Source organism: Ursus arctos, unplaced genomic scaffold, assembly GCF_023065955.2.
Source record: "Ursus arctos isolate Adak ecotype North America unplaced genomic scaffold, UrsArc2.0 scaffold_1, whole genome shotgun sequence".
Lineage (NCBI taxonomy): Eukaryota > Metazoa > Chordata > Mammalia > Carnivora > Ursidae > Ursus > Ursus arctos.
In genome coordinates this window covers 24,395,035-24,418,941 of record NW_026622763.1, presented here as the reverse complement: position 1 = coordinate 24,418,941, position 23,907 = coordinate 24,395,035, and the positions used below count along the sequence as shown (strand labels likewise).

General features: G+C 33.9%; 1 protein-coding gene across 1 annotated transcript in view; it reads left to right on the top strand.

Moving 5' to 3' along the window:
* The window catches only part of LRP1B (LDL receptor related protein 1B), a 1,450,575-nt gene that overhangs the window by 951,177 nt on the left and 475,491 nt on the right, over nt 1-23,907 (top strand). Inside the window, exons 33-35 of the mRNA XM_057306380.1 lie at nt 11,365-11,509; nt 15,905-16,026; nt 17,418-17,549. Of these exons, the coding sequence (XP_057162363.1) occupies nt 11,365-11,509; nt 15,905-16,026; nt 17,418-17,549 (399 nt within the window). The remainder of the gene's footprint in view (nt 1-11,364; nt 11,510-15,904; nt 16,027-17,417; nt 17,550-23,907) is intronic.

Sequence of the window (23,907 nt, the reverse complement as noted above, 5' to 3'; positions counted from 1 at the left end):
TGTATATGTTTCAGATTTTCTGTTGACTCATTCGTTTATTCAGTAAGCTACCGATTATTGTCTTTACCATTCGAATTACTTAGCTAATACTTCATATATTATGTGAGGGTGGTAGAATTTTTCTCATTTTATACATGGGAAGACAAATATTAAGGGTCCAAGTAAGTTTCTCAGGATCACCCAGTGAGTTAGTGTCATAGCCAGGCATCAAAGGAGGTATGTATGACTCCAAATTTCATTCTCTCACCTACTACAGCCTTGAAAACCATTCATGGGAATGGCATTGGCATATGTATGGAGGATGAGAGTTAATAAGATGTAATTCCTGCCCTAAAGAATCTTACATTTTAAATAAGGAGACATACATGTAAATTTAAAAAGTATTATGGGATTATGAAGGTTATAATATAATTATACACAAATCACAGAACACAAAGAATCTGGTGAACCACTTCCCCTTTTGAGGCAATCAAAGCTTCCAAACAGAAGTATCATTTTAACATAGTCTGAAAATGTGTCCATTATTCAGATAATGGGAGTAGAGGTGGATATAGTAGTGGAGGTAGGGAAGTAAACTGGGGGCAAATGCAAAAAAGCATAGAGATGTTTGGGAATCATCATTTTGGAAAATTATATATACTATCAACAATTTATTAACCTATTAACTGGGATAATGGAAAATGGAAGGAGGACACAGGTAGAACATAGTTCAGGCACAATTAAACACAACTGTGATACAGGATGAATATTTAATACAAATGTATGCAATTAAAATGTTCAAATAGCCTGTTCTGTTATTTGAGCCTCCTCCTGCTCTTTCTCCACTCCCTGTTTCTAATGAAAACTATCTTAGGTAACATCAATTTTCATGAATAAACTCTACTTTTTTTTTTTTTTTAAACACCCCAGCAAGCAGTTATTTGGAGCTGCTTTGTCTTTGTCAGCTAATTCCTCCCTCTCACTGTCATTCTCTCCATCATTGCAGGAATACTAGTTCACTGGCAACACAGTGAAGCCATCAACTTGGAAATTAAATTACCTGCCATTCTCAAGTTTTTCTCCCTATAACCTCAGACTGCCCCCTCAGCTCTCAATGAGGCAATGCTCTCAATATAACAATGAATCGAGAGTTTAGGGCCATAACTGTCAGTTCAAGGTCACAAAGGCTTCGACAGAATTCTGGGCTTTGTTCTGCAGTGCTCTTCATCCCACCTTCACTGTCCTTTTCCAAATTCTCTGTTTAAGAAAAACAACAAAAACCAAGTCTAAGCAGAGCAAAGAGACGTCTAGTTCCATCACAACCGTAAGGAACAGATTTTTGCAGGTTTCAGACAAACTACAGAGAGCTGCTCCTGCACAGAAGGGCAGCTAACAGGCTAACAGACTGCTGCTGGAAGCAAACATATTGCCCAGGTGGAGGGGCGTTTCTGATTTGCAGGAGAGAAAATGTAAAAATGTAATAGTTCCTATACAAATGGAAATGATAGACTCATACTGATGTGTATGTATTTCTCTTATTCACAGTAGTTTTAATTATTTCTCTTTACAGATAAGCTGCCTTTTGATTATTTCTATATATGTTTCTGCCACAACATGGTTAATCTATCCTGGGATAACTGAAAGTTGACTGCAATTCAATATTCCTGGAACATGGAGCACTGGGGGCAGTAATAGATCGGGTGATGGAAAATTCAGCAGGCAGCAAATCATGGATGGCCTTTGTGCCCTGCTTAGGGGGTTGGCAGGGGAAAGCCATTGGAGAGTTTTAAGCACCAGAGGAGTGATATGCTCAGATTTGCATTTTGGAAAGATCACTCTAGTGTTTCCTTAGCAATGAGAGAATGACAGGTGCTGAGGCCTTGAGCTCCGCAGTTTCATTGGGAATGGAGAGGAGATAAAACATTGCTGAGATAATAAGGGTGAAGAATTAACTGAGCTTACTCAGACTGGCTGGCACTTGGGTGAGACCGTGGAGGAGGTGAGGGACAAAGAGATGACTGTCTGGTTTTTACTTCTGATGACTGAATGGGGGTCCAGATGATTCTATTTTATTCTCTAATTTGAGAACCACTAATGTAGATTATCACTTAATCCCTTTATTTATTGATAATATCCAGACCCTCAGTTGTGTCTTATTTTCAGTGTCCTCGGTCATCCTCTCCAGAGGGTATTTCTCTAACTCTTTGACCAGGTGTAAAGAGCAGCACTGTCTAGGCTATGTCCGTCTGACTCTAACTCCTTCTCAAACAGACTAAACCAGTCATCTTTCTTTCAGTGGCATCTAACTCCCTGTCTTTAGAGGCCTGAACGTTCCCAGTTTCTCACCTATTCTGAAGTTCTGCAGTGCAGAGTAGTTTGTATCTGGCCTCCTCCCTTTGCAGGTCTAGATTTTCATTTTATCTATAAAGTCAGTCACCAATTATAATCTGTTTTTAATCCAGTACAATTTTTTAAAAATATTTTATTTATTTAGTCATGAGAAGCAGAAAGAGAGAGAGAGGCAGAGGCAGAGGCAGAGGGAGAAGCAGGCTCCCCGTGGAGCAGGGGCCCTGATGTAGGGCTTAATCCCAGGACCCTGGGATCACAACCTAAGCTGAAGGCAGACGCTAAAACCGACAGAGCCACCCAGGCGCTCCAACCCACTACAGTTTTTATAGCTATGGTCTTTTTTTCCTTTATAATGACCTCCTTGTCTTTATAAGCTTATGCCTTCTTCACTGCTTTCTTGTAAATTTTGGGGTTTCAGAAGAGAGTAGAGATAATAGAACTGCCAGATAAAATACAGGATACCCAGTTAAACTTGAATTTCATATAAATGAATATTTTTTGTATAGGTATTTTTTAGGACATACTTATATAAAAATCAATTGTCCTTTATCTGTAATTCAGATGTAACTAGGCATAATGTTATATTTTATATTTTAAATATAAAGGGCTAATTTTTGAAAAATATACTTTTTAAAATATGGATCTCAATAGTTCTGGTATAGTTCAACAAAGTACATATTCTGAGTATTTAAAAAATAAGCTATCAATTTTGATAATATATTTAAGAAGACAGGCTTTATTAAAACTTTAAAACTTTGTAATTATAATTTTACAATGTAATAACTGAAACATACATTTCAACCATTTTTAATTTGGGACCAAGCTTTATATTTATCAAGTAATTTTGCATGGCAGGATATAGTGCTATTAAGTCTAGTGGGTATACCATTTTATGTGCAGAGCTGTGCAGTGGAAAGAGCATTGAAATTCAGTTAATAGCAACTGAGAGTTCCCACCATGCTTCTGCTGTGTGACCTTGGAGAAGGTCACCTTCTGACCTTCTGTTTGCTCATCTTTAACAACAGGAGGTGTATTAACACATCACATCTCATTTATGATGATTAAATGAGACAGTCATATTTGCTTATGTTCAGAGCCTAGCAAAGGCCCTAGAACTTAGCGCATTTCAGTAAATTTAATTCCCTTGTCTCTCCTCTCCTCTCCTCTCCTCTCCTCTCCTCTCCTCTCCTCTCCTCTCCTCTCCTCTCCTCTCCTCTCCTCTCCTCCCCGTCCTTTCCTCCTCTTTCTCATTGTCTTTTGAATGAAGATTTTAGAGACTGTATGGCAGAATCAATTTATATTTGTTATTTATGTCAATTCTTATATTTCATAAATTCCTTTAATAGGTCTATTAGTAAATGTATTCTTTCGCTAGGGCTACATAACAAAGCCTCACAGACTGGGTGGCTTAACAGAAATTTACTTTCTCACTCTTCTGGAGCTTGAAGTCTTGAGATCAAGGTGTCAGCATGCTTGGTATCTACTGAGGCCTCTCTCTATGACTTGCAGATGGGTGTCTTCTCCTCCCTGGGTCTTCCCTGTGTGTATGTATCTCTGTCCTATTTTTCTCTCTCTTTCTCCGTCTTTCTCTGTCTCTCTTTTTTTGGATACGGGTATAATTAACATACAGTGTTATTTTAGTCTCAGGTGTACAATATAGTGATTTAATAATTCTATATATTAGTTCTCTTCTAATTTTCTCTTCTTTTAAGGACATTAGTCATATTGGATTTGGACCCATCTTAATACTTCATTTTAACTTAATTACCTCTTAAAATCCCTATCTTTGAAAATAGTCACATTCTAAAGTCCTGGGACTTAAGACTTGAACATATGAATTTTGGGAGACACAATTTAACCCATAATTGTGAAGTAGAGATATTCTTAATTACTGACATGAAGTTAAGCAAGCAGTCTTTGCATTTTGGTAATTTCTGAAGATTCTAATATATTCAAGTCAACAACAATGTGAGAAAGAAAAAAGTGAGAGAAGCACATGTGATAAGCAATACGCAGTAAAAACCAAAGTCCTTTGTGTTCGAGAGATCCTTGAAAAAATATATTTAAAAAGAGGTATTTTTGAGAAGATAATATCAACAGGGAATGGGAGAGATGGCTTTATTTAAATGTTTTCTAAGTTATGATTTGTTATGGGAGATATTTTTAGGAATATTTATTTCCCTAATCATTTCACATGTTTATAGGAAACTTCTATATCATGCTCAGTTCAAAAGAATGCAAAGCACTTGTGAAGAATATAAAGAAGTACAAGACAGGATCCTTGTTCTCAAGAGCTTTCATCTCTGGATAAAGAGTCAAAATTAGTACAAGTGAAAAGAAAGGGAAAAGCAACAATTAAATATAAAACCATGTGATTCTGTCTGTAGACAGCTTAGCGTCAGTGAGAAGGAAGAGACAATGTGGGATATCCTAGTCTGAAATACTTTGTTGAGGGTGGGGTTCTACTTGTGCAATGAAGGGTGACCCTAGTGGAATTGTGTGCAGACGAAGGTGGGGAAACCAACATAAGTAAAAAATGGAACTATGCCTGTTTTCTTCATAGCACTAATAGAAGTTTTTAGTTATTTTCTTTCCTATTTTTTTTAAATTGTGATAAGAACACTTAACATGAGGTCCATCCTCTTCACAGATTTTTAAGTGTGCAATACAATATTGTTAGCTACTGGCACAATATCGTATAGCAGATCTCTAGAATTTACCGCTTTTGTATAACTGAAACTTTATACCTGTTGAAGGGCAACTCCCTATTTTCTTCTCTCCCCAAGCCCTGGCAACACCATTCTATTCTGTTCCTGAGTTTGACTAGCTTAGATACCTCATATAAGTGGAATCATGAGGTATTTGTCCTTCTCTGACTGGCTAATTTTACTTAGCGTGATATCCTCAAAGTTCATCCCTGTTGCTGTATACGGCAAAATCTCCTTTTTTTTTTTTTTTTGAAGACTTAATTTTGTTAGAGTTTTAGGTTCACAGCAAAATTGAGAAGAAAATACCGAGATTTCCTATGTACCACCTGTATCCTTACATTGATACCCTCTCATTATCAACATTCTCTACCAGAATATTTCCTTCGTTATTAAGACTGAATAATGCTCCATTGTATGTATATATCACATTTTCTTTAACCATTCATCCTTCAATAAGCATTTAGGTTGTTTCTATATCTTTGCTATTTTGAATTATGCTGCAATTAACATTGGAGTGTTAATATCTCTTTGATAGCCTGACATCAGTTTCTTTGAATATATACTTAGGTGTGTGGGATTGCTAGGTCATGTGATAGTTCTATTTTTAATTTTTTGAGGAACCTCCATACTATTTTCTGTAGTGTGTCTGCCATTTTATTTACCCAGCAGCAGTGTGTGCAAGGGTTCCAATTTTTCTGTAACCTTGCTAGCATTGTTATCTTTTTTTTTTTTTTTTTAATCCTAGCCATCTTCACAACTGTGAAGTGATATTTCATTCTGGTTTTGATTTGCATTTCCTTGATGATTGGTGATATTGGACATCTTTTCATATATGTGTAGGCCATTTGCATGTCTTCTTTAGAAAAATGTTTATTCAAGTCTTTTTCTTATTTTCAATCAGGTTATTTACTTATTTTTTGCTGTTGATTTGTAGGAATTAAAGTTGTTTCTTTCCTGTTTGTTTATGTATTTATTTTTCCATCACTAGAACATAAGATCTATAAAGGCAGACGTTGTCTTTCATTTCCCACTATCTACATAGTACTTTATAAATATAATAGATACCCGATATTAGTTGAAAAATGAATGAATAAATTAATATGGTGAGGTGATAAGAGTGGATTAAATGCATGTACTAGAGGGAAGTTAGAAAGACATCTTAGTAGATAGAATCAATTCAGATTATGTCATGATACCTGGTAAGAAATTTTAAATTTTAGGCTGTATATAATTAGGAAATTTGAAAAATCTTGAGTAAGAATTAGGATTGATGAACAGTATGTTTTTAGAGGACAGCAACAACCTACAACAGTTTTTCTAGTATATCTATGGTCGTAGTTTCATGCTGGTCACTAGTGAGATGCTGTTATCTGAGCGTTTATAGTCTTTTCTGGGCACAGGTTTCTTTGGTCATTATCCTAAGGACATGGTTCTTTCTGTTCTGCCTCTTCTCCCATTTATTTGACAACTCTGTACTGCCCCATTAGAAGCCAACTGGTTATCCTCAGAGACTTTTTACATAGACAGAGCATGGTTTTGTGTTACTTCTAGAAGCTCCTCCTGCCCTGAAACTGTAATCTAGATTAAGTTACATGGCCACCTCTATTGACCAGGAGGCTGGCAAAAGAATGTGCTTGGCATTTTGAATGTTGGTCTGTGGAAATTATTCTTCTTTAACAGAGTTGACAGGGAGGACAGTGACTTTTGGGGTAAGGAACATTGAGTCTGACATAGGTGGACTACCTTCTAGTGGTTAGGGATAAAGATGTTTTTTCTTTTCTTTTCTTTTCTTTTCTTTTCTTTTCTTTCTTTTCTTTTCTTTTCTCTTCTTTTCTTTTTTTTTTCCTTTCTTCTTTTCTTTTCCTTTCTTTTTTCTAGTCAAGTCTAATTTTTGCAATTATGAATAAATCTGTAAAAATCTATGTGGAAGTTTGTGTGTGTGTGTGTGTGTGTGTGTGTGTGTAGACATAAGCATTTAACTCCTTAAATACCAAAGAGTAGATTGCAGGATCATATGGTAAAAGTATTTTCAATTTTGTAAGAAGCCATATTTTCTTCCAAAATAGCTGTACCATTTTACATTCTCATCAGCAGTGTATGAGAGTTCTTGTTGCTTCACATTCTCACTGGTATTTGGTGTTGTCAGTGTTCTGAATTTTAGCCATTTTAATAGGTGCTTGTGGTATCTCATTGTTATGTTACTTTGCATTTCTCTGATGACATACGATGTGGAGCATCTTTTCATATGCATATTTTCTATCTGCATATCTTCTTTAATGAAGTGTCAACCTTTGGCCCATTATTTTAAATTGGGTTATTCATTTTATTGTTGAATTTTAAGAGCTCTTTGTGTATTTTTTATAATGGTCCTTTATCGGATGTACCTTTTGTAAATATTTTCTCCATGTCTGTGCCTTGTTTTCTAAGTATTGATATTTTCTTTTGCAGAGCAGAAGAATTTTAATGAGTCCATTTTATCAATCATTTATTTCATGGGTTATGTCTTTGATGTTGTAACTAAAAATGGTGTCGCCTTACCCAAAGTCATCTAGATTTCTCCTGTTATCTTTTGAAAGTCTTACAGTTTTGGATTTTACATTTAGGTTCATATTCCATTTTGAGTTAATTTTTGTGAAGGGTGTAAGGTCTGTATCTAGATTCATTCTTTTGTATGCAGACACCCAGCTGTTCTGGCACCATTTGTTTAAGAAACTGTCTTTGCTCCATTGTATTGCCTTTGCTCCTTTGTCAAAAATCAGATGACTGTATTTATAGGGGTATATTTCTCGGCTCTCTGTTCTGTTCCATGGATCTGTTTGTCTATTCTTCTATCAATACCACACTGTCTTAATTACTGTAGCTTTATAGTAATTCTTGAAGTTGGGTATTGTCAGTCCTCCAACTCTCTTCTCCATTTCATTCATTTTTGAGAAATACCTGCCACATACCTAGGTCTGAATAAGCATAGATTATCTGTCAGGTGTTCTTTCAAGTAAAGAATGATATTCTATGAAAAAAATAGCTAATTAAAAAAGAAAGGAAGAAAAGAAAAGAAAAGAAAAGAGTAAAAGAAAAGAAAGAGAGGCAAACCAGGAAACGGACTCACAGACTCTTAACTATGGAGAACAAACTGAGAGTTACTGGAGGGGTGGTGGGTGGAAGGATGGGTTAAATGTGTGATGGTTATTAAGGAGGGCACATGTAGTGAGATGAGCACTGGGTGTTGTATGTAAGTGATGAATCACTCAATTCTACACCTGAAACTAATATTACACTGTATATTAACTGACTGGAATTTAAATAAAAACTTCAAGAAAAAAAAAGTAGCTAATTTTTCTTGCAGCTTAAGAAATCTCATAAATACATTTCTTCCAGACAATTATACTTTAGCTTACAGCAGAAATGCTTTATGCATACTTCCCATTTTACCACACAGAATATTAAAAAGACATATACTGAAGGATCAAGATTTAATAAAATTAATACTTTTTACTGTTCAGTTAAGGACATTCTTATGTAAAATTGACAGATTTTTTTTCTTTTTTCCTGTAAATGCATGGCAGAATCCAATGATTTCTACTCAGGTTGGTGATGCTGGCTACGTGACATTTTAGACTAATAGTCAACTTGTCTTTCCTTTTTTATCATGTTATCTGTTTGCTCTTTTCCTCTGTATTATGGAAGATTTTCTCAACCACATGTTTTTAATGTTCTAAGAATTTGTCTTTCATTGTTCCTTGTTACAGCATCTTTAATTTTTCTAGAACAAGACATGTACTTGAATGCCTTTGATAATTTTTAAAGATATTTTTGAATTATGTTTATGTGTCTTTATGTCTTTCTTAGTGTTTACTTTTTACTCTACTGGCTTTTCTCATTGAACTGGAGATTCTCGTTTTCCCATAATGTATAACAAAGGAGAACTGGATGTCTATCATGGGTTTCCTCCTCCTTCATGAAAATAAAAATCTTTTTACTTGGTATCTTTCTGGAGAGGGGGTTTCTCACGGGGAACTCTGCATAGCATTGGATACCATGACTTGCAGATTTTGCTTTAGATGGGAGCTAGGGATCAGATTTTGGGTCCCTCAAATGTCAGAATGAAGAGAACATTATTGCAGGGAACCAGACGTCACATTCCGAACTTTTTGCTGAGTATTTTTAAAAAGAGCTATGGTTGTGTATTTAATTGAGACTTCTCTCAGTTGCTAACCCTCTGTAAATTCAGAGCAAGGGTTTGAGGACATGGTGGTGGTAGGTGATATTACATATAAAAATATCTTCACTTAATTATCCTATTTTTAACCTTTATTAGCACTCCCAATGTATTATTTACAAGCTGAAATCAAGGTCATCCAGAGTTCTGTGGAGAGGGATGGCTTCCATTCTTCTATTTTAAAAATCACATTTTATTTTATCTTATTTTTATTTTTAATTGGAGTATAAAATAAAATTGAGAGTGGGAAAAAAATCATGCTCCAGTTTTCAACTTAGCCTATTTGCCCATTTTCCTATTTCCATTTATATACCATCTTTTATACATTACTCATATGCCCCTAATTCTCTTGTTTATTAGATGAGTTTATAGATGGGTTTTTCTGCTTTGTGTTTCTATATTTCTATCACAGTGACTTATTGGAAGAATTGAAAGAGAACACACATGTGCCCAGTCTACTGTACTATGCTGTACACCTTTTAATAAAGTCCCTACAGTAAGAGTCTTTACTCATTTTCTTCACAGGGAATTTCTCTGGTCTTATGTCAATTCAGGAATGTAAATAAAAAATGAATGGGCTACTCAATAATCTAAGCTATCTATATATATGTATGTATATATATATATATATATATATATATATATATATATATATATATATGTAATCAAGAGAGAGAAGACTAAACGCCATCCATCAATGGAAGGGGACACTAGAGGTTAAATTAAAACCATGGGCTCTAAATTCAGGGCTTGTTCTATAATCTGGGGCTACTATTTATTGTATGACCTGAGGAAAACTCCTTAACCTCACTTTGTCTCAGTGTTCTGTAAAATGGTTTAATAATAGTAGTACTTACCTAATAGAATTGTTGTGAAGATTAAATGAATTAATCTATCTGCAGTGTTTAGAATTGTGCATTATACAAAATCAAGTTCAGTAAGGGATGATGATTGTTGATATCTGTATTACTATCCTTCTTGCAATATCTGAAACTAGGCTTTGGTTCAGTCAAAATATCGTAGAATTTGAATAAGAATGCATGTAATGTGAAGGTAAAGACTATTTTGTTTTCTCCATACAATTAAATAACCTTTAACTTCTAGGTAGAAATTGATATGGTCCCAATTGTCATTAATTAGGGTTTTCTTGAAAAGTCTAAATTGTTCAAAACCTTTATATTTATGAACTTTGTTTTGAATTATTGCCTTTCTTTAAAATTTTTAATGCACTCAGCATGAAGTCTTAGAAAGAACACAAGTTTTGGAGATAAGAAGTCCAAGTATATAAATTTGATTAAGATAGTTAATCCCTATGAATCTCAGATTCTTCATCTATAAAATGAGAATGGTAATAGATGCCTTCTAGTTTTGGTATGATCGTTGGACTAAAATAATAATAAGTCTATCATTTTCACCAGCATGCTAGCTTTCTTACGGTCAGCACTATTTTTTTGTTTTTTTTTTAATCTGTAGCACATTGCAGGGTCTCTACTAAGAGACATATTCAATACGTGCACTCAACAAAAAATATTCAATACATGTACTCAACACATACACTGAGCAGCTTACATTATTAAAATTTTGAAGAAAGGGGCATGAGCTGTGCAAAAAATAAATAAATAAATAAAAGAGGTTCCTATGAGGAACTCAGTAGTGGGGAGTACTAATTATTAAAAGCTTCCATATTGCAAACAAATAGTACAGTCTTTTCTTTATAATTGCTGTTTGGACATTTGGTTGGATTTTGCCATTCACTTACAGATATAATACAGTACTACTGTGATCATGTTTAAGTATGTAAATAATATAATCTGAATTCCATATTAATTTGAATATGCATTATTTATATTGTGTGTGTTTTCTTTTTCTTTTTTTTTAAGAAAAGGTAAGGCAAGAATCTCTAATTGGAGAGGAGGGAGGAAAATTTAAACTTTAAAATATCACTGTGGTTTGTATTTCTAAAAGAATAAAAGTGATTTCATCGTTTCCCTTAGAAACAGAGTTTGGGAATGTAACAAAAGAAATCAGGAAGTATTATACTTTAATAGCTGTTTATTATTATTTAATAAGATGATTATCTTTTTCATAGAAGAAATCTTTTCACTTTTATAGATAAGAAACTGTGGTGGGCAGACCAAAACTTAGCTCAGCTGGGAACCTGCAGCAAAAGAGATGGAAGAAACCCCACCGTCCTGAGAAATAAGACTTCTGGGGTTGTTCATATGAAAGTGTATGATAAAGAAGCACAGCAAGGCAAGTCACACTGTAATGAATTTGTGCCGCTTTGTGAATATATAATGTTCCTCTTTTCATATTATTTTCTCAATTCAACAATTGAAAGGTTTGTATTTTTGCTTCTAGTTAAAATAAAGGGGCGGGGGAGGCAAATGCTCCTTCATATTGCAGAAGAAATGCCTTTAACATACGGTATATAATGAACTTTCAAAACATTAGCAAGGGCTCCCAAGGAATCTTAATTTTTCAGGTCTTCAAGGAGCTCTTACCTAGTTCTTCATTTAAAAATGTAAGAATGAGAAAAAAAAATTCCAGCCAAATATATACAGTAAGCCCAGAAACTGAATGAACGAGGGACTTCAAATGGACTATGTCAACGTAAGAATTTCACATCCAAAAGCACTGCATTGTTTGGCTCTAAGCATTTTGCTTTTTTGTTTTTGCTTGTCCAAATGGTGTGCAGTGAAATGGAGTGAGAGAACTAACAGATGGTTTACATAGGTGGACTTGTCACGTTGCCCAAATGGCAATTACTTTAGAGATGCCAGCCAGGACAGCCCCACACCTGCTAGTCCTTTCTTAGTTTTTGCTTCATGACCCATGACATTAGCAGAACTCTTTTCCTAGAAAAAAAAATTTTTTTCTGTATTATACTTTTTTACTTTAGTCTTTCGTATGAAAATCCTTCGCTTTGCATACTTTTCTTAGGAAAAACATTTCAAGAAAATGTAAAGGGGTTTTTGTCTGAAAGATTTGGGCATATAGACCAAAACAGAGAACAGTAGAGATAGAAATAGTGAACCAAGGGGATCACTAATTCTGAAGAGAGGTGACAACCACCAATCAGGCAGAGTTTATAGGAGATATGAATTGGAAACCATACCTACACATTCAGAGACAAAATGAGGACCAGATTCATGGTTGCCTTCCCTGCACAGAGCATAGGCCAAATTTTAGTATGAAATCATTCCTGAAATTTCATGAAAAAAGAAATTAAAGAAAATAATTGCTTTAAAACAAACAAATCTATATTTGCTTACCTTGAATTTTTTTTTTAATTTTTAAATTCTTATTTATTTATTTATTTATTTATTTATTTATTTATTTATTTATTTTTAGAGAGGGAAGAGGGAGAAGGAGAGGGAAAATCTCATGGCAGGCTCCACCCCTAGTGGGGTGGCCAACAGGGAACTTGATCTCACAACCCTGAGATCATGATCTGAGCCGAAATCAAGAGTCTGGGCGATTAACAGACTGAGCCAACTAGGCGCCCCTCTGACATTTTAAAAAAAATCACTGTATATAATAATGAACAGGAGCGTTTTCACTAACAATTCTGTAATGGAACATTTCTGTATCAAAATAAATAATTTTGCTGTCATTCAGGCCATGGGGAATAGATTATATAATTGAGAATAAAACACTGGTATTCAGTAAATAAATAAATTTTTGTCGATTTCAATACAATATATTTGCAAAGTATAAAAACTTACAGTACTATGATAAACTTTAGTTCATAGTCTTATACTTAATGAGATTATACCTGAAAACACATTAGAAAATACAACAGATGGAGAGATACATTGTTTCCAAATAGGACATTGAAAAACGTATTCATTTTTTTTCCAAAATATGAACAAGCACATGGTTTGTTTGACATTGTAAATTAATATAATTTATAGAGTTTTCCTAGATACAGTACTAATAAAGTTTATTGGAGGAAAAATTTATTATATTAAGTTTGGCTCACTTTTTTGCTCATGTTAACAAAATTTTCCTCATCTTGTAAAGGTTTGGTCCTACAGGTAGAGTTAGGTTTTTTACATATTGTGAAAGTATTACTAACTTGACAAGGACCTATAATACTTAGGAATTAATGGTATAATATGACTAAGCTTAAAATTCAGTGAAAATGCTATTTTTACTGAAAGAATGTGCTGATAAAAGCATCTGTATTAAAGAGAATCACATTAACAGAATCATGGCAGGTACCTTAAAAGCTTCATTAGTATGAAATATGAGCAATTTAGGATTATTTAAGGTGTTAACATTACTGCCTCTTTGGGTTTCAAAGTACAGTTAGCTACTTCATTTATCATTTTTGACATAGATCACTGGAGAGCTGAGACTCCTAGTTAGTCAAGTGGACTTTCCAGCTCCACTAGGGAATTGGGCATGAGGTTTGAACATTAGTATCATTGCAAAATATTAAGCCAAGCTAGTATTTCTAACTTGCTACATAATCACTACCTAAATTACTGTCCTTAAAATCACTCTAATATTTTTTCCTACATCAGTTCTTTATTTAATAGGCAACGATACTTACTGTAAATACTCAATTCATTTTTTTTCCTTTTTCTCTTCCTAACTAGTAGAGACTAAACAAATGATACATGAAATGTATGTTGTACAAGGTAATTGTTAACATAGGCTGATTTTATTATTTGTCAAAAATGAGTATGGTACAATATACTGCTATTACTGCAATTACATTTAAAAATGCACAGTTCCAAAAGTTCCATTTTTCTGATTTTTTAACATATGTTTGATATCATCCAGGTTATAGAACCCTATTTTTCTTTTTGTAATTTCATTCTCTTCCTGAATCTTTTTTTTTTTTTAACTTCAATTTCCTTGTTTCCCCTTCTCTCCATTTGGTGTTTCTTCAAGCTTTCTAGTTAAAGTATTTCTTGTCAATCTCTTCTCAGCTTTTCAGTCTTTATAGTAGTTGAAATAAATCTATATCAAAATGCAAATTTCCATAGCTTGGCATTGCATTAATATATGTATATGTGTTTTCTATAAAATAAAATATATATAAGGCCAGTACAGATTATTATAAATCTCCAAATAGAACTGTCTCATTAAAATAATCAGAGATCTGAAATTTCATCTTAGTATATAAGTCAGTTTGGGGAATAAATCAACTAATCTTCATTAGTTTATATAGGAGATAAAAGTAATCATTTCAACAGTTCAGGGCAACTCTAATCCTAGCATGTGGCCCTATATAGGATGGAGCTCAGCGTTTACTGAAATGGCAACTATAGGAAATGAGCAGAGAGTGTGGTAGATCTCCTGATGAGAAATCTCCCAAGTTGAGAGTATTTCACACTTCAAAAATGACAGAACTCACGACAGCTTCAATTGAACAATTAAATCCCATCAGACTATCTTGAATTCACAAGATGAGAAGTAATGAGCTGCATTGGTATTTTGAATTTTCCATAGAGCGCTAGTGATATATATAGCTTTCATCACGCTTTGTAATTCTCACTGGATTTACTGCACTTCATATTAGAGCTTGAACATCCAGTAAATGGCACTGCATGTCCTAGAATAATAAAAATGTTGTAAAAATGGGATATTTAATGAACTTGCTGGGTAAGATTGTAAATTACTTAACGTCAAACTACCAGCTTTAATTAGCACATTGGGCCTAGTAAATTCAATGGAACATCTTTATAGAATGCCTACCTGTGATTACCTGACTAATATTTGTCATTGCTACTATGCAGGAATAAGGAGAATTAATATGCCAATTAATTAGATGACTCTTACAGGTGTGTTTTAAATATATTTTGGGAGAATTATGTTCCTAGGAACAGCAAAATTTATTTCCTTTAAAAAATTATTTAAAAAAATATATATACACCTCCTTTCTTTTAATGGCATAATCTTCAAGTTGAGTTAGTAATATAATTTTACAGCTATTTATTTGACACATTTGGATAAAGTATTCTTGAAAAGGAAGTAACTGTAGATTTGAAGTGAAATATCATAATAAAAAGATTTCCTAGTTTCTGTGATCTTAAAATATTACAGAAGTCTGACAGTATTCATGACAAACCAATTTCACTTGCTCTTCTGTAGCTATGAATCTTCTCATGCATTGTCAATTGCTTTTTAAAAATTTTTAATTATTTATTTTAAAATTTATTTTTTGAGATCTAATCGACATATTATTAACATTGCATAAGTTTGAGGTATATAATGGGTTGATTCGATACATTTATATATTACAATATGATTACCACCTTAACATTAGCTAACACCTCTACCACATCACATAATTATCATTTCTTTTTTGTGGTGGGAACAGTTAAGATTAGTCTCTTAGTAACTTTGAATTATAATCAAAGTTTAATTGATACTATAAATTAATTATAGTATTGCTGTGTATAGTCACTATGCCACACGTTAGATCTCCATTTACTTTTTTTGGGAGGGCAGACTTCAACTGCAATATGCCACTTCAAATTATTCAAGATAATAAAACACCATTCTAATCACTATGAAGCAGCTGCATTTTATAAATCAACAAAAGCATAAATATTTGTTCAAATTATTGATATCAAATGATACTTTTTATTTTTCTTCAATATTTCTTTTGCTTGTTTTTCTTCTATGCAGGCAGCAATTCTTGCCAACTAAATAATGGTGGATGCTCTCAGCTTTGTTTGCCAACATCTGAAACTACAAGGACTTGCATGTGTACAGTGGGATATTATCTCCAAAAGAATCGCATGTCATGTCAAGGTATAAGGTCTTGAAAAATTTAATTCTGATGTGTTTACTTTATCGATGCAAATTTTAGGCAACAAAAATCAGTTAAAAATAGAAAAAAACAATATCAGCTTCTCATTAGGACAATGGTTCGAGTGCTTAGTCTCATAGACATAAGATTGTTATTATCTAAAAAAATTTAAGTATTACTGTTCTTTAAAAGTCATAATTAGTTATTTTCCAGAACTGCAGTTTATTATCAAACTTTTAACCAGGACCAGTAGAAACTATCTTCAACTTGAATAGGGAAGGGTTGAAGTAAAAAGCAGTGATTGAATGGTTACAATTACCGTTCAATCTGAATTCAGTTTTTCTTCTAACTATTTAAGAGAAAATACAAGAGAGGGTGTGGGGGCTCAGATTTGCTTAGCTGAGAAGATCACCGCCAAAGAAGTGGAACCTAAAACATCCATCTTCCTATTTCTTGTTTCATAGATTCTGGTTCGTAGTCCCAAAGATATTTGGTTCTAGAATGATCTTTTTATCCAACTATCATAGCTTAATTTTATTAAAAAAAGGTTTCAATCTGGGGTGAAACTCTTGGTTTTGGCTCAGGTCCTGATCTCAGGGTCATGGGATCTAGCTGGCATTGGGCTCCATGGCCTCTGCCCCTCCTCCCTGACATGTGCATGCCCATTCTCTCTCTCAAGTAAATAAATCTTAAAAAAGAAAAGAAAAGAAAAAAGAAACGAAAATGTATCTAAAAACATGTTCTGGTGTATTAGAAAAATTCATAAACATTAGGATGCAGACTTCTGGTAGTCAGCTTTTATGTATGTGCATATTTTAGGACATATTTTTGATGCTAGAACAGCAAGGTATTAGCAAATATTAAGTATGTGGTATGTTTTTAGTGTTCAAAATGATTTAAGAAGACTACCTTTATTAGAAAAATAACAGTGATATAGCTATCTAAAATCATATATAAAATCAAAGTTTATTATCATATATAAGCAATAAGATAATTGGGCATTAGAAAAGAGGGGGTGAATTTTGGTTGTGAGGACAGGTAGGTTTTCCAGAATTATCTGCCTCTGTGTTTATGAAAGTCTGGTTCCCAGACCAGTAGTGCCATCATTACCTGGAAACTTTTCAAAAATTCAAATTATCAGGCCCCTGGGATGGGGGTCCCAGTAATTTGTGTTTTAACAAGTCCTCTAGGACACTCTGATGTATACTCAAGTTCGAGAGCCACTTATCTATATGCCTTTCAACTAGTCAGAAGGGGAGTGTGCAATTAAAAATAAAAAAAGGCTAAGAAATATGTTTTATGAAAAAAATTAAGAATGTTCAAAATAATGCTAGTAGAATGATTTTAATTTTAAATATTCACTTGGGCTTCCCCTCCCCCCCCCCCAATTTAGGTATAGAGTCATTTCTTATGTACTCTGTTCATGAAGGAATCCGGGGAATACCTCTGGAACCAAGTGACAAAATGGATGCATTGATGCCTATATCAGGGACTTCATTTGCTGTTGGGATAGATTTCCATGCAGGTAAATAGCTTTTTATTCATAATTTATGTATGATGTTTTTACTTGATTTATTATACATGATGGAAATATAACCTTTCCCTCTGTGCTCTGATAGTCATGATGAGGAATAAGAAAGCAAATTAGTAATGAAATTTTAAGCCTAATACAAATTGTTCTAAATATGTTTTCCTGAAAAAAAAAAAAATCAAGTAAAAATTTCCTAAAGTGTAGCATTTGAAATGCAATTGCCTTAAAATGCCATGATTGGCATTTGGTTGCTTCATTTTATTTGTATTTTTTTAAATGACACTTTTACTTTTATTCAATTATAGATATAAATATATACAAAACATTTTGATTGATTATATACTTAAAACATAATCTAAATTAAAATATTTCCAGAATGATTATCTGTTCTAATATAGGTAGTAGCACATGAAATCCAAATAACAAGAAAACAATTATAAATGCTGTGCCATTTAAATTACTTTTGAATATGGTATGTATCGTTTTGGAGTCAGATTTTACCTTATCTTGTTTTAGCAAACAGTGAAAGAAAGCAGATCGGACACTAACATTTTCCTGTGGCTAATATAAATGTATGATTGGAAATTGATGGATGGTAGACACTGTCCAATTTATTGAAGTAAACATGTTTGTGTGTGTGTGTGCTAATTGCTGAATTCAGACATAGTATAAGCATTAGATATGCTTCTGGAATTTCTACTCAGATCTACTATTCTACACTTGTGGCTCTGAACTTATAAAAGCAAGTTTCTCTACCTCTCCTCGAGCTAAATCATATGCTTCCCATATTAATGTTTAGTGCTGAAGATGCTCATGTCTGTTTACAGTAGTTTTTTAGTACTTGTGAAGACTTAATTTTATCTAATGTTAAAAAGCAAGTAGTTCTCTGATTTATAATCTTAAAAAAAAAATCTTCACGCATCAGCATGTGGAATTCTGGTTGTAAGCTTATTTTTTTCCCTCAGCTCTAACACATTTTGTTTAATCATGTGTTAATGAAATTCCTGGCTACAATTTAATGAATTACTGGGGATCTTCACAAACATTTCCAAGATGACTTTTCTTAAGTAAATTATTTTGTACCAAATGCTTGAAGTCATATACAGGCCAAATTACCTACATTTTTAAAAGGACTTTTCCTAAAAGGAAATTCAGACAAATATAGTATATTTTGTTGAGCAATATGTAAATTTTGCCAAAATCACAATGTGATTTTTGATCAAGCGAGGCTGTTTGATCAAACCTCATTATACACGGAAGGCTCACTACCCTACCATGTGTAACCTACCCTGCCTCTTGACATACATCTTATTCTTTAGAATTTCATAGGATTTAGTAAGTGCAAACTAAGAAAACTTGAACTTCTTGAAAAGATGTTATGTATATGTGCATATATTTTAATAAGTACACATAATCCCTTTTTTAGCTGTTATCACATATCTGATTCTTTAAAAGACTTCATAATGAATTTTGAAAGTATTTTGAAAATTTCTGTGAGGTACGATACTAAAACATTTGGTGGTATAAATGTCCTGGTTAGATCATTAGTAAATCTCTTTTTTCTTATGGGTATACTGATTATTTGCCCAAATTGAGTTCACTCTCTGAGGCTTTATACTGGCCCTAAAATGGTTAGGTTTCATATAATGTGCCACGGCAGGGGATATTTTTATTTGCAGAGAATAGTACTCTCCCTATTTCTAGATTTCCAATAATTATTAATATCACAATAAACTTGTTTTGCATCAAAGTAGTTTTCCCCAGAGAAATTACCGGTTGTTAGTCAAAACTTGTGTTCTTCATATCATGCTACCATATTTTTAAATTCAATCCTTAGGAAGAAATTGTTTTTAGAACATCTATTTCATCTTCTAAATGTAAAAGGGTGTAGGCATATAGAATAGTCATATAAAATTAGAATGTTCAAGAATGTATTTAGATCCCTATTGTTAATCGGAAAACAACAATGCAAAACTTGCTTTGAAATCAGAGGGTTAGAGACCTGGGGCCAGTAAAGCATAGAGTAGGAAGAGGTGAGACTTTTACAACAACTCGTATTCTGGTGCCAGTTCACCCTCTTAACTACTCTGCGATGTTGTGTAAGTTACTTAATGAGCCTCACTTTATGGCATATGGGAATATTAAGATGAATGTACACATGAAAAAGTGTTCAAAATCATTAGCCATCAGGGAAATTCAAGTCAAAACCACACTGAGATACCACCTTACACCAGTTAGAATGGCAAAAATAGACAAGGCAAGAAACAACAATTGTTGGAGAGGATGTGAAGAAAGGGGATCCCTCCTACATTGTTGGTGGGAATGCAAGTTGGTACAGCCACTCTGGAAAACAGTGTGGAGGTCCCTTAAAAAGTTAAAAATTGAGCTACCCTATGATCCAGCCATTGCACACCTGGGTGTTTACCCCAAAGATACAGACGTAGTGAAGAGAAGGGCCATATGCACCCCAATGTTCATAGCAGCAATGTCCACAATAGCTAAATCGTGGAAGGAGCTGAGATGCCCTTCAACAGATGACTGGATTAAGAAGTTGTGGTCCATATATACAATGGAATATTACTCAGCAATCAGAAAGAACGAGTTCTCAACATTTGCTACAACATGGACGGCACTGGAGGAGATAATGCTAAGTGAAATAAGTCAAGCAGAGAAAGACAACTATCATATGATTTCTCTCATCTATGGAACATAAGAACTAGAATGATCAGTAGGGGAAGAAAGGGATAAAGAAAGGGGGGGGTAATCAGAAGGGGGAATGAAACATGAGAGACTATGGACTCTGAGAAACAAACTGAGGGCTACAGAGGGGAGGGGGGTGGGGGAATGGGATAGACCGGTGATGGGTAGTAAGGAGGGCACATATTGCATGGTGCACTGGGTGTTATACACAACTAATGAATCATCAAGCCTTACATCGAAAACCGGGGATGTACTGTATGGTGACTAACATAATATAATAAAAAATCATTATAAAAAAAAAAAAAAGATGAATGTACAGATGTTTGACACAGAGCCTGAAATATATGGGAGCTATGAAAATAGTAGTGATACCTAATAATAGAAAGTAATAAACTGTAAAAATACACATATGTGATATATGTGTGTGTGAAATATATATCTACAAGCATGCCCTGGAAGCTATATTTCAACTTCTAATTAGCGATGATTTCCTTTTCTGTTCTCTTGGTGGATACTATACTTTCTGTTCAGTGATCTGCAGAGAATAGTTGTTTCTTAACTTCTTGGGCACAAAGAGAGTAGGTTAGTAAAATTCCCTGTTAAAGATGAACTTGATGATGATAATGAACAGTAGGGAGAGCAGATATTTGAAGATTAAAAAATATCGCCAGCTATTTGAAGTCATTAAATGTAAACCTAGGAGGCCAGCAGACAGTACGTAGATAAGGAACCAGGTAAAACAGTAATGATGATGATGGCAGTGGTGGTAATAAGAGCCTCCAACCACTTCTGCCCATACCTTTGTGCTTCCATCTATTTTACAGTCTGATCCTTTACTAACTGTGTTTTATGAAAATGTATTAGGATCAGAATAAGTGTCGGACACTTGATTTATGATACCATTATAGACAATATATAAGCTCTGTGGCTTTGTTGAGTGAAGTTGCTTCAGGGAGGAAGGAAGGAAAATGTCTAGATTGCTCCTGAGCAAAAGAGAGAAACCATTTTTGGTGCATTAGCTTTTTTTCTTTTCCACCACGGCTGTTATGTTTTACCTGATCATAAGTTCTTTCACTATTAGTTCTCTGTGCAGACACTCTATTTCCTCTTCTTTCATTAATGGGCATTCACCTCTGTGACATAATCCCTACTTTAGGATCAGTCAAAGATAAAGATGACAGATTGGAAGGGCACAGTCGATCCTTATTCTAAACAACAACAACAACAAACCAAACAGAAGCCTCCCATTACACTAAGGAGATGGTGTGAAGGAGAATCATTTCTTAAGTATAACCATCATAATTTATGTCATAGCATTTTATTACCACAGTTTTACAGGGAAAAATACATTGTTTAAACCTGTACATTTCATGAGGATTAACAGATCTCAGTCCTGCTGGGTTTGGTCCTAATGAATTAAAGTTTTCTGCAGTGAAAGGATTTCTTTCACCAGATGAGGCAATTCTGGATAGTATCCACAGGAGAAAGAAGACCCTGTGGCTAGATTTAAAATGTTCAAAGCATTTTTATCACTTCACTGGAAAAGTCCCATTCCATGGGGGTGGGGGGGGAAGCTTTGAAAATCCTTGCCCACTAGGTGATATTCCTCCTGATGAATGAATATTGAATTTGGTGCTTTAAAAGATATGTTTTAGTTAGGAGAAACATCTTCAAAACAAAGCCCATTGCTTTGTAATGTAATGTGGAAAGTTAGTAATGTGATCTTCAGTAAGTAATGCTCTGTCCAGTCTGCCCCTCCTCTGCCTTGAGGATCTTTATATTCTTTTGTAATATCACATAATAGGATATTGCTTGAAGAGAGGACTTTCTATTCAGAGAATGGTTATTATTATTATTATTATTATTATTATTATTATTATTTGGAAAGTAGTCACATTTATTGTAAAGAGACTTTGCAGTGTGGAGGGGCAAATACAAGATCTTTCAGAGAATGATTATCTGAAAATTTCACGCTTATATTCTTTTTTTCATCTTTTATCTCTTTTGTTCAAATTTGAGTCATCCAACTCAGTATTAACATTTGTTGATTACTATCTACCAGGTGTAGAATATCACAGCTAAGTTACTGTAGAGAAAAAAGATAAAGAATAGTTTCTGAGGTAATGCATGTATGGATGATCTGTAGGGTTTTTTGCTTGTTAGTTTTGTTTTTTAAGAGAACATCAAAGGACTATTATTCACTATGGGGAATTCACTATGGGGAATATTTTAATGCCTTTTTACACTATCACATAGTGATCTGGCTATTAAAACAATAAAAACACTGAAGGAACTTGTCCTTATAACTTCTATTAAAACCCATATAATGTACAACACCAAGAGTAATCTCTAATCTGACCTATAGGTCCTAATGTAATCTATGGATATGCCAATTTAGGTTCACCAGGTGTAACAAATGTACCACTCCGGTATGAGATGTTGGCAGTTGGGGAGGCTGTGTGTGGATGAAAGGAAAAAGTACATGGGAGTTTTCTGCTCAAATCTGTGAATCTAAACCTGTTCTAAAAAAATAAAATCTATTAATAAAATGAAGTGAAGGAGAATATACGACAAAATACTCTTGCCACATTTACACATTTGAATGCCACCTATTTACATGAAATAATCTCTCCTTAGTAGTTCCACAATATTTACATATATCACTAAATGTTAGAACTAGAAGGAACATTTGATACCATGTAGTAGCACTCCCTCCCGTTGCATATAAAGAAACTAGAACCCAGGGAGATCAAGAGATTGTGTGGTAATTAAGTATCCTAATTAAGTATCCTACTTCTGATTCTTTACACTGTGTCATCTTGTACCTGTAACCACTGAAACAAAATTTTATTTGGACATTGTTGGCATTACTTGATAAACTACATTGCTCTTCTGTAAATTTGTGCTTGTAGAAGGTCATATTTTATTTTGATTCATATACTGGATCATTGAATTATGTGGCCTTAAAACTATTTAAGTATTGAAGCAGGTGACAAGTGAGAATCTCTTCCTTTCTCCAGAGGCTTAGAAGACAGCTAGTCACAAAATTTTTTTAGTAACCATTTTGTCACCAAACAGGGCCACAGAAGAATTATAGAAGGAATTCTTTTTATGTCAGTAGCAGCAATAGCCTAAGAAATAGAATACTGTCGCTTTGGGACATTTTTTCAATTTTATGAAAACCATTTCCTTGGCTACAAAGTGAATTTTTAGGACTGGTTCATTTCTTCTTGTTCTTGGGACAGTGAACCAATACTACTTTGTGTTATCATTTCAAACTTGCTTCAAAACTGTATTTTCAAATCATGTGAACAGTTTGTATGTATTTGCAGATGGTCAAATTCGGTATATCTTTCAAGAGGCAAGGTCGTAACTACCACAAGAAAACAGAAACTTCAACAAGCCTCGGAGACAAATATCATACATAGATAAGGAACTACAGGTTAAGCAAATTATTGTATATATCTCACAAATCATTTTTGGATAATTTCTAAACTCAAAACACAGATAGACAGCTTTCTCAGGGACCTGAACTCCCCAGAGGTTACTGGAAACCAAAAGCGCAGAAGATGCACAATGATTACCTGCTAAGATTGAGACTTTGGTCAACTTACTTGGGATTTACATTATTCTCTCTATCATTGAATCACCG